The 15,609-nt window shown below is 59.5% G+C and overlaps 1 protein-coding gene across 1 annotated transcript in view; it reads right to left on the bottom strand.

Annotated features, from left to right (window-relative positions):
* Nucleotides 1-15,336, bottom strand: part of SLIT1 (slit guidance ligand 1) — a 64,173-nt gene extending 48,837 nt beyond the window's left edge. Inside the window, exons 1-4 of the mRNA XM_076338873.1 lie at nucleotides 15,134-15,336; nucleotides 2,559-2,630; nucleotides 2,174-2,245; nucleotides 1,450-1,521 (exon numbers count right to left, since the gene is read on the bottom strand). Of these exons, the coding sequence (XP_076194988.1) occupies nucleotides 1,450-1,521; nucleotides 2,174-2,245; nucleotides 2,559-2,630; nucleotides 15,134-15,336 (419 nt within the window). The remainder of the gene's footprint in view (nucleotides 1-1,449; nucleotides 1,522-2,173; nucleotides 2,246-2,558; nucleotides 2,631-15,133) is intronic.
* Between the last annotated feature and the right edge of the window lie 273 nt (nucleotides 15,337-15,609).

Here is a 15,609-nt window from a genome sequence, read left to right as displayed (position 1 = left end):
CTGCCATTACCTAGGCCCATCTTTGGCACAGGTCCACCATTTCACACATCCCACGCTGGCAACCCACACGGTGTTTTAACCCTTCATTACACTGCCTCCGGCTGGACGCCGGGACAGACTCCCTGGCACTGTTGGAAGAAACCAGCATCGCCGCTGAGCAAAACGGCTCAGCCGCAGCCTGCCTGCGTGGGCAGGGCTGCCTGGCCCCGGACATGGCCATGCCTGTCCTGGCAATGTCTCAGCCCATTCAGTTATTTCATCCACTCCTACCCTGCCCCCGGCAGGGACCTGGCATCCTCATTTCACAGCTGAGAAATGGAGATACAAGATGCAGTAAGCAGAGAGCTCGTGTCCTGGCCACAATTGCCCTGCTCCTAGACACTGCAAATCAGCCCCAGGGTGTAAGCATCTTCTCCGAGCAATGGAGAGCACCCAGCCCCAGTTTGGCATGCACACTCTCCTCCTCACAGCCCCCTTCCCAATGTACGTGGTGCCTGACATAGCTGAGAGCCAGTAAATGCTTTGTTAAGAGGATTTCCTGCAGTTTGAACAATGCTGGCGCTGCTGATGGCACCGTTGCCCGAGCAAAGCAGCCCCAGGCAAGGGAAAGCCAATATGGAAAAGAGAATATTTATCAAAATCCCAGCAGCCCTCCCCAGGCAGCCTGCTGCTGCATGGAGGGAGGAGGAGCAGAGGGGTCTGCAGAGCTGGGGCTTGCACAACAAGAGACAGTCCCTGGGGGTATTTCTGTGGGTGCAGAGGGACTGGCAGGGACGGGGGCAGGCAGAGCTGTGCGGCGGGGGGGCAGCAGGCATGAGGGGCTGGATCTGCCCTGGGGAGGGCTTCCCCCTCCTTCCCCAGGCTGCTCCAGACACCAGCAGAAAGGCAGCTCTTGAGCAGGGCCGTGGTGCTCTCTGTGCCCTGCGGAGGTCTCTGGGCAGGATGCGACTCCCTTGGGGACATCCTCTTTCACCCTCCCTTCATGACAACCCGGTCAAGGGCATAAGGGCACCCCGCTCCAGAGTCCGTGACCTGCACCCAGAGAGGAGGCTGCAGGGCTCGCACCACCTCTGCAACTGGCACTGTGCAGGCACAGCCCAGCTCGGCGTCGCCAGCCCAAACCGCCAGCACCTCCTTCCACATCCCCATGCACTGCAAGGATGTTTAACGCAGTCTTTAACAGCTCTGGTCTCAGGTCTTCTGCAAGGCAAAGTCGATTCACCGCCATGCTGCATGCTCGGGTCACTCAGAAACAGGGTGCATTCCCCTGCCACGTGCCAGGCGCTCACTGGGACAAGACACCAGTAATCACCAGCACAACCCCCCAGAAGCAGCACCCTCCCGGGACGTCAGTGCCCCTCCAAACCCCATGGCAGGCCCGAGCAGCCCCGCAAGTGAGCCCGCGCCACGGCTGGGCAGGGGAGCCCCACCGGCACAGAGGGTACTTACAGCCTTGACAGCGCCTGGTTGTTCTGGAAGAGGAGCTCGGGCAGGGTGTGCAGCTGGTTGCGGTTCAGCCGTCTGCAGGGAAGGAGGAAAGGGTCAGGGTTTTGGGGGCAAAGCAATCACCCCCCCCCACAACCCATCTGGCAGCTCCAGGCACAGCTGGGGTGCTTTGGCTCATTCGGAGGGGCCATTAGAGCAGAGCATCCCACCTGGCGAGGACACCCCTGTCCCGCTCACGGCACTCCCAGGCGGGGGCAACCAACAGGGCATTAATAGACTTACTCACAATATTGTAATTACATGCAGACAGGGCTCCAAGCTGTTAGCAGCTGATTGCTGCTTAACTGCGCTGTTAACCTCCTGCTCACTCAGCTCCTCATATTTGCGTGAGCAGCTCAGGATTTTTAAACTGCTGAGCTATTTTACTGAGTACTGGACTGGAACTTACGGCTCCCTCGCTAACACACAGGACACAGCTGATAACAGTGAGACTGATTTGTGTTTAACCTGCCCCTCACCACAAAAGCATCTGAAAGGACTTTAAGATCTATAGAAACAGAAATAGGTTTGCTTCCCACACTGTAAAATACCACCGCCATGCAGCAGAGAAGCTGTCTGAAGTCAGGCAGCACTGATATATTATGGTTTAAGGCAAAAATGAAAGGATGGTCTCTGAGAGTAAACCTGGCGGCCCCCTGCCAACCCGCCTCTGCACCCAGGCACTCACAGCCGCTCCAGCTCCTTCATGTCATCAAACGCCCCACGCTCCACCATGCTGATCTGGTTTTCCATCAGCTGCCTGTGGAGAGAAGGGGTCAGCTTTCCGGAAAGGTGGTCCCCAGCCGCCAGTCTCACTGGCGGGGTCCCCAGTGTTCTTCTGGACCCAGGGCCACCTCGCTCCCACTATCCCCTCAACACAACGCGGCTTCTCTCTCCCCACTCCCTCCCAGCTGGAAGCCCACCATGCTCAGCCCAACACAGATGCCCTCCAGCCCTGCCAGCAGATGCCCACCAAAGGGCTCAGCATCATCTCTACCAGCCCCAGGAGGTGTCACAAGCTGAGCATGGTGCCCGCCAAGGCTGGGGCAGCCGGCCCCTTGCCGGGAACTCACAGGACACGGAGCTGCTTCAGCCCGGCAAAGTCGTTCTTGTTGATCCGCGTGATGTTGTTGCCATTGAGCTCCCTGCAAAGAGAAGAAGTGGAGATCAGCAGGGAAGCACTCAGGAGGCGGCCAGGCACTGGGGCTCCCCAGTGGCTCCCCAAAAAGGGCAGGCAAGACCCAAAGGACAGCAGTAGCCACTGTGTTTCTGTGCTCCCTGCTGGGAACAGCAGGGCTGGTCACCAGCTCCCAGAGAGGACCCTCATCCTCAACGGCCAGCAGTGCTGGGCACACAGAAATCTGGCTGGCCAGGAGTGTGTAAGCTGGCATCTTTCAAAAAGCAGCAATGGGCAGGGGCTGCCTAGCTCCCCCCAGCTCTGTGTCCCCACACTGGATGCTCCCCTTGGGACAGAAGCCCCAGAGCCATCAGCAATGCAGTAAGCAGCCCAGCAATGCCAGCAGCCGCCTGGCTGGATGCACATCACCCCACTCTGGAAATGCAGCAAACACCTGGTAAGGTCATCCCAAACACACAGAGCCACTTAGAGAGGGCAGGGGTAATAAGAAAGCAAACAACTGCCCCCCAGAAAAGCAGGACCCCTCCGAACACCCAGCTGCAGGTCACCCACATGCATCACGTCTGGTTCGGTGCTCAACACCTCACACCTTCCTCTGCCCTGTGCCACCTCTGAAACATCTGCCTGGAGAATAAACCACACTTCAAGAGACACTTGCATGGGACCAGCTGTTTCTCCTGGCATTGCTCCCACATGCAAAAGCCCTGGGCGAGCACAGGGACAGGCACCCCAGCCAGAGGGAAGACGCCATCCTACTTTGGTCACCCTGCTGGTGGAAATAAGGGTGGGGGGTTGCCTGTGGGGTGCCTGCACCCACCCCATGGCTCCTGTCCTGCCCAGGCTCTGCTCAGCACCCGGGCAAGGTGTGCCCCACTGCCAGACCCACATGTAGCAGGGGCTCTGCTCCCAGCCTGCCGGCTACGCCTCCCCGGCTCTCCCCCACCACGCTCTCTAGCGTGCCCCTGCTAGCATTATCTTGCTTTAAAATATATTGAGCCGGGAGCTGCAGAGGTTTTCGCCTCGCAGTCTCAGCTTTGCAGTGCCTTTCTGCATTATGGGCTGTGAGCACTGCAGGGAAAGACAGGGACCGTCAGCCCTGGGACTCACAGCCTGCAGGGCTGGGGTTCCCTGCACAGCACCGCACGGGCAGGAGAGAGCCTCCCCCCTTGGCAGCACAGAGCATGGCCGTGTTTGCTCCTTGCCATGAGGCCAATCTGCCCACGGCATGCCCTGGGGATGGAGGATGCCCACGCAAATGCACGGTCCAGGGAGGGCTCCCATGCTGGAGACCCGCTGCCCACACTGAATGCAGACACAGAAATAAAGAGGAAACAAATAAACTACAGGAGGGGGAGGCAGTCAAGGGAAGGACGAGCTGCTGGAGCCAGGGCTGGGGAGAGGCAGGAGGGTGCCACCCCAGAGCAGGCTGTGGTGCCTGGGCAGGACCCCAGTCCCCAGCGGGACTGGGGAGCAGGAATGCCCCACATCACACGAGGGGCTGAATACAAAGTCCAGCATTTCCATCCAGAGCCAAAGCCTCCTTCCACCAGGCTCTGTGGCCGTGCGAGGGGCCGAGGTCAGCGGCGGGCTGGCCCCGGAGCCGCCGAGCAGTGTGTATGGCCGCCGGGTACAGCCAGCACAGCCGCGCACCCCGGGGTGCTGCCATTGTCCTGCTGAAACGGCTGATAATGGCTAATGAGTTCCAGCTCGCCATTATAGCCTCATAATTACACCGCTATTCAGCCCCTGAGATTGCCGGGCTCCTGCCATTATCCAGCCGTGTGTGCCTGTGTTGGGAAGGAGGTGGGGAGAGCACGTTACTAGGACACAGATGAATGCAAGCGGGGAATGAATAGAGGTTCCCCAGCCCCTGCGATTAAACTGAAACCCACACTCGCCAGCGTGCAGCGTGCACATCTGGCTCCCGGGGATGGGGCTCCAACCGGCAAGGTTGCACCCTGCGGGGCTCAGTCCTGCCCCCCTCCCGGGAGCAAAACCCACGGCCAGGCTCTAAGTCCCGGGCACGAGGCGCTGGGGTGGGTCATGCATTTTAGGGACATCTGTCACCGCAGGAGGGGTGGCTCAGTACGTGCAGATGTGTGTGCCCACCTCCTGATGGACCACAGCTTTGGGGCCAGCTAAGGGCAGGGAGAAACCCCAGCTTCAGGAGTGATTTTCTCCAAATGCCCTAAAGGGTCCTTGCCAAAGCAGATTGCCTGGGAAGCTCCCCAGGGCCAGGCTGGAGGCCAAGCTGGAGGTAATGGCGCCCATCCGAGCTCCTGACGAGGGAGCGTCCCCGGCAGCACTCCCATGTCGCCGTCTTTTAAACATACCTAACATTACTCTGGCTGCAATGTGTAAGTGGAAGTTAGGAAATCTCCAGTACTGCAGAGAGAGCAGAGAGGCTTGATTTTAAAACTGCTCAATCTGAAAGCCAAGACTTATACCTCAGCCTGCAAAGCCCAAGGAGGGCTTGGACACCTCTGGGGTCCTCTGAGCACCAGCACCCCAGAGCCTTAGCCAGAGGCAGAGCACAGGCAAAGCAGCGCAGAGACATGCGGAAACACCAAAGAGCCATGGACTGGACACGGCCAGTCCCTCCACGTGCCAAAACCAGGCTCTGCCCTCTCTCCCAGGCACCTTCTGGGATAGCGCAGCCTGAAACCAAAGACTTTTCAGCACAAGGAGGCACATGCAGGATGCATTGCCCTGGGGCAGTGTCTGAGGACATGCCACCCTGGGGGGCAACTGTGCTGCCCACCCAGCGCACACCAGCCTCCACTCCCTGTGTGCTCACTGAGCATCCTCAGGGTGCTCCAGAACTGGGTCTGGTGGTGATCCCCGAGCAGGGCAATGTCCCAGGGCCTCTTCACAGCCCCACTCCCTTGGGGACTGGCCCTGCATGCTCCCTGACAACTGCTCTCAGCATCCCCCTTTGCCTTTGTTTGGGTAAATGATGGCCTTTGCAACCAAGATGGGAACGAACAGCAGGTAAAGCTTATTTGTAAGGATGCCAAGGCAACACTGCTATTTAACTTCATGCCATTTTTTCCCCTCTAAATCCCCTTCAGTTCCTCATGGAGATAAATTACAGTCTGCTGTGGCCAGAAAGCCGGATCCCCGCTGCTCAGCTGCTCACCCGCTGCCTCCGTGCCCTTTCCTAGTGAAGCGAAACACCCTGCCCCGTGCAGCAGAGCTTCGATAAGGACTGATGTGTCTGGGGAGCTGCCTGGCAGATTGGTTGCATTTCTGGGCTGTGATGTGAAAGCAGAGATGCGGGGTGTGCTCCTTTGCCATTAATCCATACGGTTTAATGCCAGAAAGCATCATCATGTTCACCCAGGCTGCCCTCCTCTGCCTCCCAGCACCCCAAACCTCACACTGCCACTGGAGAGGCAGCGAATTTTTATTTGCAACCTTCAAGTTTCAGATCCCCCCTCCCATTTCTCCCTGGGAAGAAAGTCATTAAAACAAGCAGTCCCTTTGCTATGTTGCTTGTGGATCATCCCACTCCCAGATGGGATGTCTGTGTTGCAGCAGGGTTCGTTAGACTGGATTTGCATAGTCTGAGTTTATATTTGGTTTCTAGCTTTGGATGGCTTATTCCACTCCCAGGGGGTCTGATGCGTCTTTTCCCTTTGCAGGGTTTGGAGCTACACTAACTCAGTAACAACCTCAGAGAGTGCAAATGCTGAGAGGTAATTTATTAAATACAGCCAACATGAGTGATATTTCCCTGGGCACTGATTTATCAGGAGCAGGAAGGGGAAGGAGCAGACAGCGCAATCCCACTATCCGTACTCCGGTGCAAAGCATCAGCTATTCGGCACACATGTGACTCCTGTCCTTGTGCTCAGCTCAGCTCTGCTTTCCCACCAAGGCAGAAATCCTAACTGCCGCGCTCCCCAGACTCCAGCTTTTAAGAAGGCAGAGGGAAAGTCTGCGACACAAAACCCTGCATTTGCACCCGCAAGCGGAGAAATATGTCCTGGCCCTGTCAGCGCCAGCACAGAGTGGGTACCCGCAGCGCCCGGGTGGTGACTGCAGGGGCTGGTGGAGAAGGGTCCGTGCCAGCAATGCCTGCAGCCAGCTACGCTCCCGCGGTCCCCGCTCCAAGGGCCACCACTGCCCCGTCACCCAGAGAGGCCGGCAGTTGCTTCGTTGGTGTGATGCATACATGGTCCTCATCGCCCTGCCATTTCTGCCCTTGGCTCAGAGCACCAGCCCTTAGGGACTCGGCTCCCCTCCCAGCGGCTCTGTAGCCCTCATCCCAAAGCCCTGACCCCAGCTGGAGCCGGCAGTGCCAGATAATAATCAGAGAAGCACAGAAATGAAGGCTGCAAGGTCACGCACCCCACAGCAGTATCTCTGCAGCCCTCCATCAATCCTGACAGACGCGTACGCGACTTCTTCAGGGATGGGGACTGACACTCCCCTGTGCCCTATTCCAGCAAGTCACTGCTCCTGCCTCAAGGACCATTTCCAAAACTCTGACCTGAACCCCTCTCACTGCAGATGAACCCCACCCCTGCCTGCCCCAGTCACCACGGTGCAGAGACCAGGCTGCTCCCTTGCCCACGCAAGAGGTCCCCTCTCCCAGCCCCGTTCCCCCAACAAGCCCCCAGCCCCACAGTCAGAACCCTGAGCCCTCCCTCAGGGTCCCTCTGCCTTGCAGGGGCAGGACCCGCTCAGTTCATGCTCCCATCCCACATCTGTGCTGTTGGTGATCCCCTTCCACCAAACACCTTCCTTGAGTCGCCAGGCAACAGCATCTTTTCTGTCAGCCCATTCCTCCTGTTCGCCAAGCCCACTTTGAAATCTCAGCCTGCCCTCCAGCCCTCTTGCATCTCTCCCAGCCTGGTGGCATCTGCAAATGTCATAAGCAGCTCGTGTCCCATCATGCAGACTGCTAATGGAAACACGGACGAGGCTCAGACCCGGGACTGACCCCTGCACTCAGCACTGCGGGACAGAGCAGCTGCAACCTTTCATCCTATACTTTTATTGCATCTTTCAAGTCTTCTCAAGATTTCACCTGGCTGCTTGAATGTAATGAAGCCCCAGCACAGGTTCGCTGAGCTGCCCAAGCAGCCAGAGGCAGGGAAGAGCCCTTCCCAGTCCCAGGAGAGCTGCTCTCCTCCAGCGCCAGCACGGAGGGATGCTCACCGCATCCGCCAGCTCCCTGCAGCCCATGGGGGCACGGCTGGGTGCTAACCCCATCCACTCCAAAGTACAAGGGGGGTACAGGGTGCTGCTGCCCGCTGCTCGAGGAGGAGGCACTGGGCACCCACGCCCTGGGCTGACACAGCTGCACAAGGGGCTCAGCACCTTCTCCTCCTTTTCCTTCCCATCCCTGTCCTGACCAGACCCCTCAAGGAAGAGCAAGGGTGCCCACGGGGTTCATCGAAGTCCCTTTAAGGGTGGCATACACCCCAGGGCGAACGCCTTGCCAGCACCCCCCCTACCAGATGCTTGCAGGGTGATGCCCAAAGAGGAGAGCTCCAAGAGCAGCTATTTGGGCTCACCTCAGAATAACTGCCCTTAGCCGAAGGGGAACCCAACCCCAAGCACGGCATTGGCCCCGAGAGCACAGGAGGCTCTGTAAGCTTTTACAAGGTACTAAAGCAGGTTAGCACCACAATAAATTTTTAAGCGTTACAAACAGCATCGACCCTGCGAGTAACAGTGAGGATCCAGAAGGCTTTCTGTTCTTCCTAACTTCTCTCTGGGGTTTTCATGCCACAGCCATTAGCTGCTCACAGTCAGGGAGTGCTTTACACCCACGCAGCATTGTGGCATGTCACCTTCAGGTTAAAAATAAATAAATAACCTCGCTCAACCCCAGTGCAAGAGAGAAAAGGCAGCAGGTCGTTTCTGTTTCATAAATGGGGAAACTGAGGCTCAGATTTACCTGGATACCCTCAAAATTGGGCTTTTTGTGCTGTGCTGACTAGCCTGGTGAGGAGTATCACTGCTCCCGTGGCTCCTCTGCTTCTCAAGGCAGGGGAGGCAGCCCAGCCCTCAGGCTTCATCCTGCCACTGAGCAGATCAAGGTCCAATCCAGCCTACATCTTCCTCAGCAACTCCCTTTTGCTCATCCCTCCCGCAGCAGCTCGCAGCAGCTCGCAGCAGGGACGGGAGGACAAATGCACCCGAGCTGCTTGGTTATGGGTGCCTGCTCAACCCCAGACCAGCTGGGTCTCCTGGAGCATCCCATTTTGGAGCTGGGGCTTCCTCCTACTGAGAAATACCCAGGGCCAGGAGCTTGCATCTCTCCCACTCTTGGTACCCAGGGCTGCTCCTCGGCTGCATTGCTTGAAAAATTAATCTTCTCTTTTTTCTGATCTTCCTCCTCCTAGTAGCCTCTCTCCCCCATAGGACACTTGCCTCTGCTATTTTGAGCAGCAAGTGCATCCAAAATGCACGCCAGGAAAGCAGATACTTAGCACAGCTTCAGAGCTTGTATGTGGCAGGGAGGCCTGAGATGGTCCTGGAGGTGACGGCCTGGGACCGACCCTGCATCAACACCCCGGAGAGGTTCCCTCTGTCCCACCTCATTCCCTTCCTGCTTCCAGCAGTGCCACAACCCTAATGACCAGGCTGCAAACCATCCCCTCTCGCTGCCTACATTGCTAATTGCAGCCTGGTGCTGTACAGCAGGAAAACCTCCACTCGCTGCTGCCACCACTGCAGCCATCCCTGGCTGTCCCCCGAGCGGGGACAGAGGACAGGGGCCAGCCGCCAGAGCTGGCCTTGGAGCTACTCATGCTGGAAGCCTGCCGGGGAGCAGTGATCTGGGTCTGACATCCCCCAGGATGGGGCCATTTGCTAACGCACAACTGGTTTTTATTGCATTTCAGAAAAAACACACACAGAAACATCTCTTTGCCTTTCAGGTTTTATGAAAGGTTATTTCAGTAGCAATAAAGAGAAAGGGGATGAGTCCACGGCACTAAGTACCTCTGGAGCGGGCAGGGAACCATGAAGGACTCGGATGCGAGACAAAGACAGGCTCCTTGGTTGCCCACTTCGCCCTCCTTGCATGCACACGTCCTGCTCCAGCGCTCGCCTCGCCCACCTGCGCCGGCTCCCTGGGGAGCAAACCAGAGCAAGGATGGAGGAAAAGCCCCTCTCAACGTGGAGTCATGGGCTCGTACACCTTTCCCTGGACAGGACACCCTTTCCCTGCCTGCACCGCCTCGGTGGCACCCCGAGTCCCCTCTGTTCCCCCGAGCTGCGGGCTCTGCTCCCCCACGGGGGTCTCTCGAGCATCCTTTGCATTTTATAGCTGCTTTGCTCTTCTGCTGGCCAGAGATCTGGCAGGAAACAATGAAGTAGGGGAGCATGAAACTCAAAGCAAATGCACGTCCCGTAATGAGCCAGCTAGACGGTTTCTGTGCATGCATGTGCACGGGGTGCTATCCTGCACCGGCACTGCTGCCGCCGTGCCCAGCACACAGCAGCAGCAGCAGCAACGGTGTCTGAAGGTGCACACAAGAGACCCGCAATTAAAGCCAGGAACAATTCCCCCTCCTCGCTCCCACCTCAGCAGCGAGGAATTGCCAGCGGCACAATGCATCACCCCGGAGGAGCAAAGTGGCAGCACATTTAAGGCAAAAATATCTATTTTAAAGGATGCAATAAAACAGAGCCAGGGAAGGGTTTATAGGGAAGCAATTGCCGTGTGGGGTGAGAAGTGGTCACCAGAGGCCAATCCGCCTGGCTTTATTGCCTGTTACCGGTGACTTTTCCCAACCAGGGGACAATAGATCCTCCGCTATCAGCCTCAGCTCCAGTCAATACAAACACGACATAGTTTTTTAAACTAATATTTTTCCAGCATGCAATTCCACGGAGAGCGAGAACACAGCGTTACCATGGCGATATATAGACAGCATCTGCCTTGGACGTAGCTGAAGGGAGAAATTGGAATAGAATTGCAAATTTCCTCTGTCCAGGAAGGCTCCCAAGGAAGCCACTGCAGCGGGCTGAGCAGGCTGCCTTCCCCAGGCAGCTCGCATCCTCCCAGCGCCCAGCACTGGCTCTCCTGAAAGCCGAGGGCAGCGGGGCCAGCCAAGCACTGCCCTGGCTGGAAATTGGTCCTGCATCCCACCCCAGAGCTCTGCAGAGCCTGTGCGCTCCCTCGCTGCCCCTGCAACCAGCCTGCTCAGCTGCAACACAAAAACTTGCCTGGGCACCCCAGGAAAGAGAGAGGTTGACCCCCCCAAGGTGCTTCCTAAGAATTAACGTTCCCTAAAGCACCCGAAGGAGACACAGCGCAACGACTGGTGTTGAATACATGAGCGCTGCTGCGATACACTGGCCTTGCCGCTGCAAGACATTTTGATTAACCGGCTAGAGGGAGATACGCGTGCATGAATTAAACACGCGCTGAACAAGAGCTCGCTGCTGTAATTTCGGCAGGGGACGGTTAGGCAGTGCACGAGCGCACCTCAGGTGCAGCCGCCCTGGCATTGAGCTCCTGTAACCAAGGGTTGGAGCTCAGCACCCCTTCCCTCCACCAACAAGGTGGGTAGAAGAACACGCAGACAGGGGAGACGGCAGAGCTGGCTGCAGTCTGGATGGGGCCCATTTCAGCACAGGCAAATCCCAAGTTGGGGGAACAAGGCAAATGGGAGCCCCATGCAATGCTGAGGCCAGGGACCCTGGGAGGGAGAAGAGGAAGCCAAGGGGGATGCAGTGATGGGGACTCCCAAACCCAGCTCTGCTGCCCCCCATGCGGGGGGGAGAGGGGCACGGCACAGCCAACAGTGAGATGGGGATGTTCAGCCCACCAGAGAGGAGGCGAAAGGGGTGAGTGGGGCAATTTTCAGCTGTCAGCTGAAAACTTAAAAAAACAGGAGCAAGTGCAATGCCATGAGGCTCAATTCAACCCCCACGAGCAAAGAGCTGGGCTGGAAGCAGCCATTTGACGGCATGTGATGAATTTGCACTGATCCTGCTGGCACGGGGAGAGTGACCCAGCTCCCCAACAGGGCAGTCTGCTCTTCAGAGGCACTTTCAAGGAAAGAAAGAAAAGCAAGCAAATGGGAAAGGGAACTGTGCCCTTCTCCCACAGCTCTCCTCCGGCAGCTGAGACCCGAGGGACTCCTGGGAGCAGATAACACGGTAGTGCTGGAGGATTATCGCCCCGTCCTGCCTACGATGCCTCCAGGACCTGCTCTATCGTGCTTGCCAGAGGCGTAGGCAGGAGCACAGGCAGCCGTGCAAAGGACCCAGAGACTTTGCTGCTTCCCCCCTTGCTGCAGCATAAGCCTCTCCACTCGGTGCCTGATCCAGGTCAGGGGGGAGGCACTGCTTGGTGTTTACGTCAGGTTGCAGACTAGAAGGCACTTAGGGAGCAATGAGCTGTGCCCTGGTGCAAGGAAAGAGGGGTCCCCTGTCCCCCCATGCAGCCACCACTCATGCTCCTTCCTGGACACATCTCCAGCCCTTACCCTGCACCAACAGCATGGCACTGTCACCGGGCAGACATCATGGAAAACCTTCAAGCAGCAGGCAAGACAATTTCTCCCCAGCCTGTGATTCCCCAAAGTTGCAGTGACTCTGCAAAGCAAATAATTCCCTCTTCTTCAAAGGAAAAGGGTGTGTTTCAAAAGCGATGGAGCTCAGACCTCACCACAGGACACTGCTGTCTGAGTCCCCGTGACGGCTTTGGCAGTGCCAGCACGCGTGGCTGCAGTGGCAGCACTGCTCTGTCCAGGGGTTTGACCCATGCCACCATGGGGCTCAGCCAGCTGGGAGGCTGCAGAAAGCCTGGAGCCTCCAAACACTGCGCTGGGCTGCCCTGCAAGGCTGTGGGCATGCAACAGGCAGGCAACACGACAGCAGGGACACCACTGCTCACCTGCACTGTGGGACGCACAGCGAGGTCGGCATCGCTTACGCTGCACATCCCGGGGCTTGGAAAAAGAAGCAGGCAGTGGAGGGCACCAGTAAGGGCTTGCTGGCTTCCCAAAGAAAGCCAGCCCCTGGAGACAGCGAGTCCCGAGCACAGAACCTGCTGCAGGCTCCCCTGCGGTTGCTAGCTGACCCCGCTCCATCAAGCGGCGAGAAGTTGGAGCCTGCGAGGTTGCAGCCTCTTTACAGGGAACTCAAACTCACTTACGATCTGTTACAGCAGGAATTCACTGCTCGAAGATAGACCTGCTCTGCACAGACACCCTCAAGCACCTGCAAGGGCATGCAACGCAGTGGGAAGTAGTTATCCAGCAGACAACACCCACGAGAGAGCAGCATGTCTAGCTCAACACAGATCCAGCACCGGCAGCTGCATGAATATACAGAAAACCCAATGCCGCCAAACAGTGACGGCCACGGAGGACCAGGTCAGTGGAGGCAGAACAGGAGACAGCAAGCAGGACCCGCTGCCAGAGGGGGAGAGATGCCCTGCGGGGCAGGAGCGAGACACCCACCCAAGGGCATCCTCCGTCGGCCCACTCCAGCATCGTTTCGTCTGAGGTAGGCAGAGGCAGAGGCTCGCTGCCCACATTCCCCCAGCACCCCCGACCCGGGTGCGTGGAGAGCAGATGCTGCGGAGCCCACTGAGCTCCCCGAGGGGCAGAAAGGGCTGGCGCAGGCAGGAGCGGCTGCGCGCAAACCTCCCCCCCGGCCCTGGGCACAGAGGAAAGGGGGATCCTGTCTCGGAGCTCACAGACTGGCTGGCTCTATGGGACTGCAGCTTGCAGCAGCCTGGTTGCTGCGCTCGGTAATAATCACTTGTATGAGGGTAATTACGGCGGGGGAAAACTCCACTAAAGCAGTGTCCCGCAGAGCTCCCAGCGCTGCACACTGGGTGCAGCCTTGGCGGCTGCCAGGCTGCCTGCAGTCCCTGCCTGTGGGGTCTCTCCCCAGCTGCAGGCAAAGGGGACATTCACTCCAGTAACTGGAGGCAGCGCAGCACAGGGACAGGAGGAGCCCCGTGTGTGTGGCTGTCCCGGGACGCATCCTGCCCTGAGGAGACAGCAGCCCGACACTTCCCTGTGCTGCAAGGGGGATGTCGGGGCAGCCTGGCCCCACGGCTGGAGCTGGGGGGGGGACTACTGTGCCCAGAAACAGCCCGTGGGACGGGGCACCCACTGCCCCTGAGTGGAGGGGAGAAGGAGGGGACAGCCCTGCTCTCCTGCCGGGACTGGGGACACCTGCACACTGGGAACCTGCCATCAGCAGCAGGTTGGACACATTCATCTCATGCCCCTCTCCCCGGAGCGGGGACCCGCTACAGCCGCAGGGCCCCTGAGCACAGAGACCTGCCCAGCCGGGCGCAGCGGCAAAGGGACACCCTGCTCAGGGGAGCTCAGCAGGCACTGCAGGACCTCCGCAGCCGGCTGGACTGTGACTATGCTCCGTGGGAGAAAAGCTTTCCTTATGGGGTCCAGCCAAGAGACCCAGGGACCGCCCCCGGTGCCCCTGGGGATGTGGCAGGGGCTTTGATCAGCAGGGAGATGCGGGCACAGGAGACTGGCAGGGCTGGGTGAGCGTGTGCACAGCTGTAGGCTGGTCACACCGGGGGGGGGTCCCAAGGGGAGATGACGGGAACGGGGCCTGATCCCCAGCACAACACCCCCAGGAGGGCTCCCTGGGGACAAAGAGGTGCCCAGCATGGGTAGGGGCTCGGGGTGGCGGGGACCTGCAGGCAACCCCTCCGGCTGTGTGGGTGCCCCATGACAAGTCATAGCAGAAGCAGCCACACACCTGTGTGTGGGTGCCATGGGGCACGCAGCCCCACACATGCAGCCCATTCTGGGCCGCCCCAGTGCAAATGCCCCCCTGGAGCAACCCACGCCCTCAGGCACAGTTCTAATCCCAACCCGGCTCCCCCTGCTTGCACACACACGGGCTCTTGCACATGCAGGACTCCTTGCACACCCCTCCCACAGACGAATGGTTGCACACACACCCTGCCCCAGCGGGCTCTTGCACACACACACCGTTCCCCACCGTGCACCCCCCTCATGGAGGGGATGATGCACATGCACCCACCCAAGAGGCTCCTGCACACGCAACGCCCCGGCTGAACGGGACGCTGCACATGCGCCCACCACACCAAAGGTTCTTGCACATGCATCTTTTGGGCAGGCTTCTGCACGTGCCCCCCCGGGCATTTGCACAAGTACTCCCCTTAACAGACATATGCATCCCCCTTGGATGGACACTTGCACACACCCCCAGACAGGCTGTTGCACACACACCCCACGGACAGACTCGTGCGCATGCATCCCCTGACGGGCTCCTTCCTGCACACGCTCCTGACAGGCTCTTAAACATGTATCCCCCCCGCTGGGCTCTTGCACACGCAGCTCCGCTGGGCACTTGCACGCACTCCCCACACGCTTTTAAACGCGCCCCCCCACCCCCAGGACAAGCACTTGGCCCCAGCGCCCTGCCGGGCTCTTGCACACGCCCGCACCCCGACACGAGCCGTTGCACACCCAACCGCGACGGCCGCTCCCACCCCCGCCGGGCCGGACAAAGCCCGGCGGTACTCACAGGCGCTCGGTGCCGCGGGGGATGCTCTTGGGCACGGCGCGCAGGGCCGTGCCGTGGCAGTCCACCGTGGTGCCGCTGCAGGCGCAGAGCGGCGGGCAGGCGGCGGCGCGGCCCCGGCACAGCGCGGCGCACGCCAGCAGCCAGGCGGCGGCCCGCAGCCCCGCCGGGACCCCCGCCGCCCCCCCGGGGGTGGGGGCCGCCATGGCAGCGGGCAGCGGGGTTAGGCGGCGGGGCCGCTGCGCATCACCGGGGAGCGGGGTTAGGCTGGGCTCGGCACGGCTCGGCACGGCTTAGCTCCGGGGCGAGAGCCCCGTCGGCGCACACCCGCCCGCCCTCACTGCCGCCCCATCCCGCAGCCCAGGCACAGCCTCCGCGCTGGCTCCTCCCTCCCGCCCTGCCCGCCCCGCCGGCCCCCCCCCCCCCGCCGCCGCCGCCGCCGCCCCTCCCCGCGCCCCCGGCACCGGCGACTGCGGGGG

Source organism: Aptenodytes patagonicus, chromosome 5 (assembly GCF_965638725.1).
Source record: "Aptenodytes patagonicus chromosome 5, bAptPat1.pri.cur, whole genome shotgun sequence".
In the NCBI taxonomy this organism is placed as follows: domain Eukaryota; kingdom Metazoa; phylum Chordata; class Aves; order Sphenisciformes; family Spheniscidae; genus Aptenodytes; species Aptenodytes patagonicus.
The sequence above is the reverse complement of the archived record's forward strand: the minus strand, read 5'-3'. Positions and strand labels throughout refer to the sequence as shown.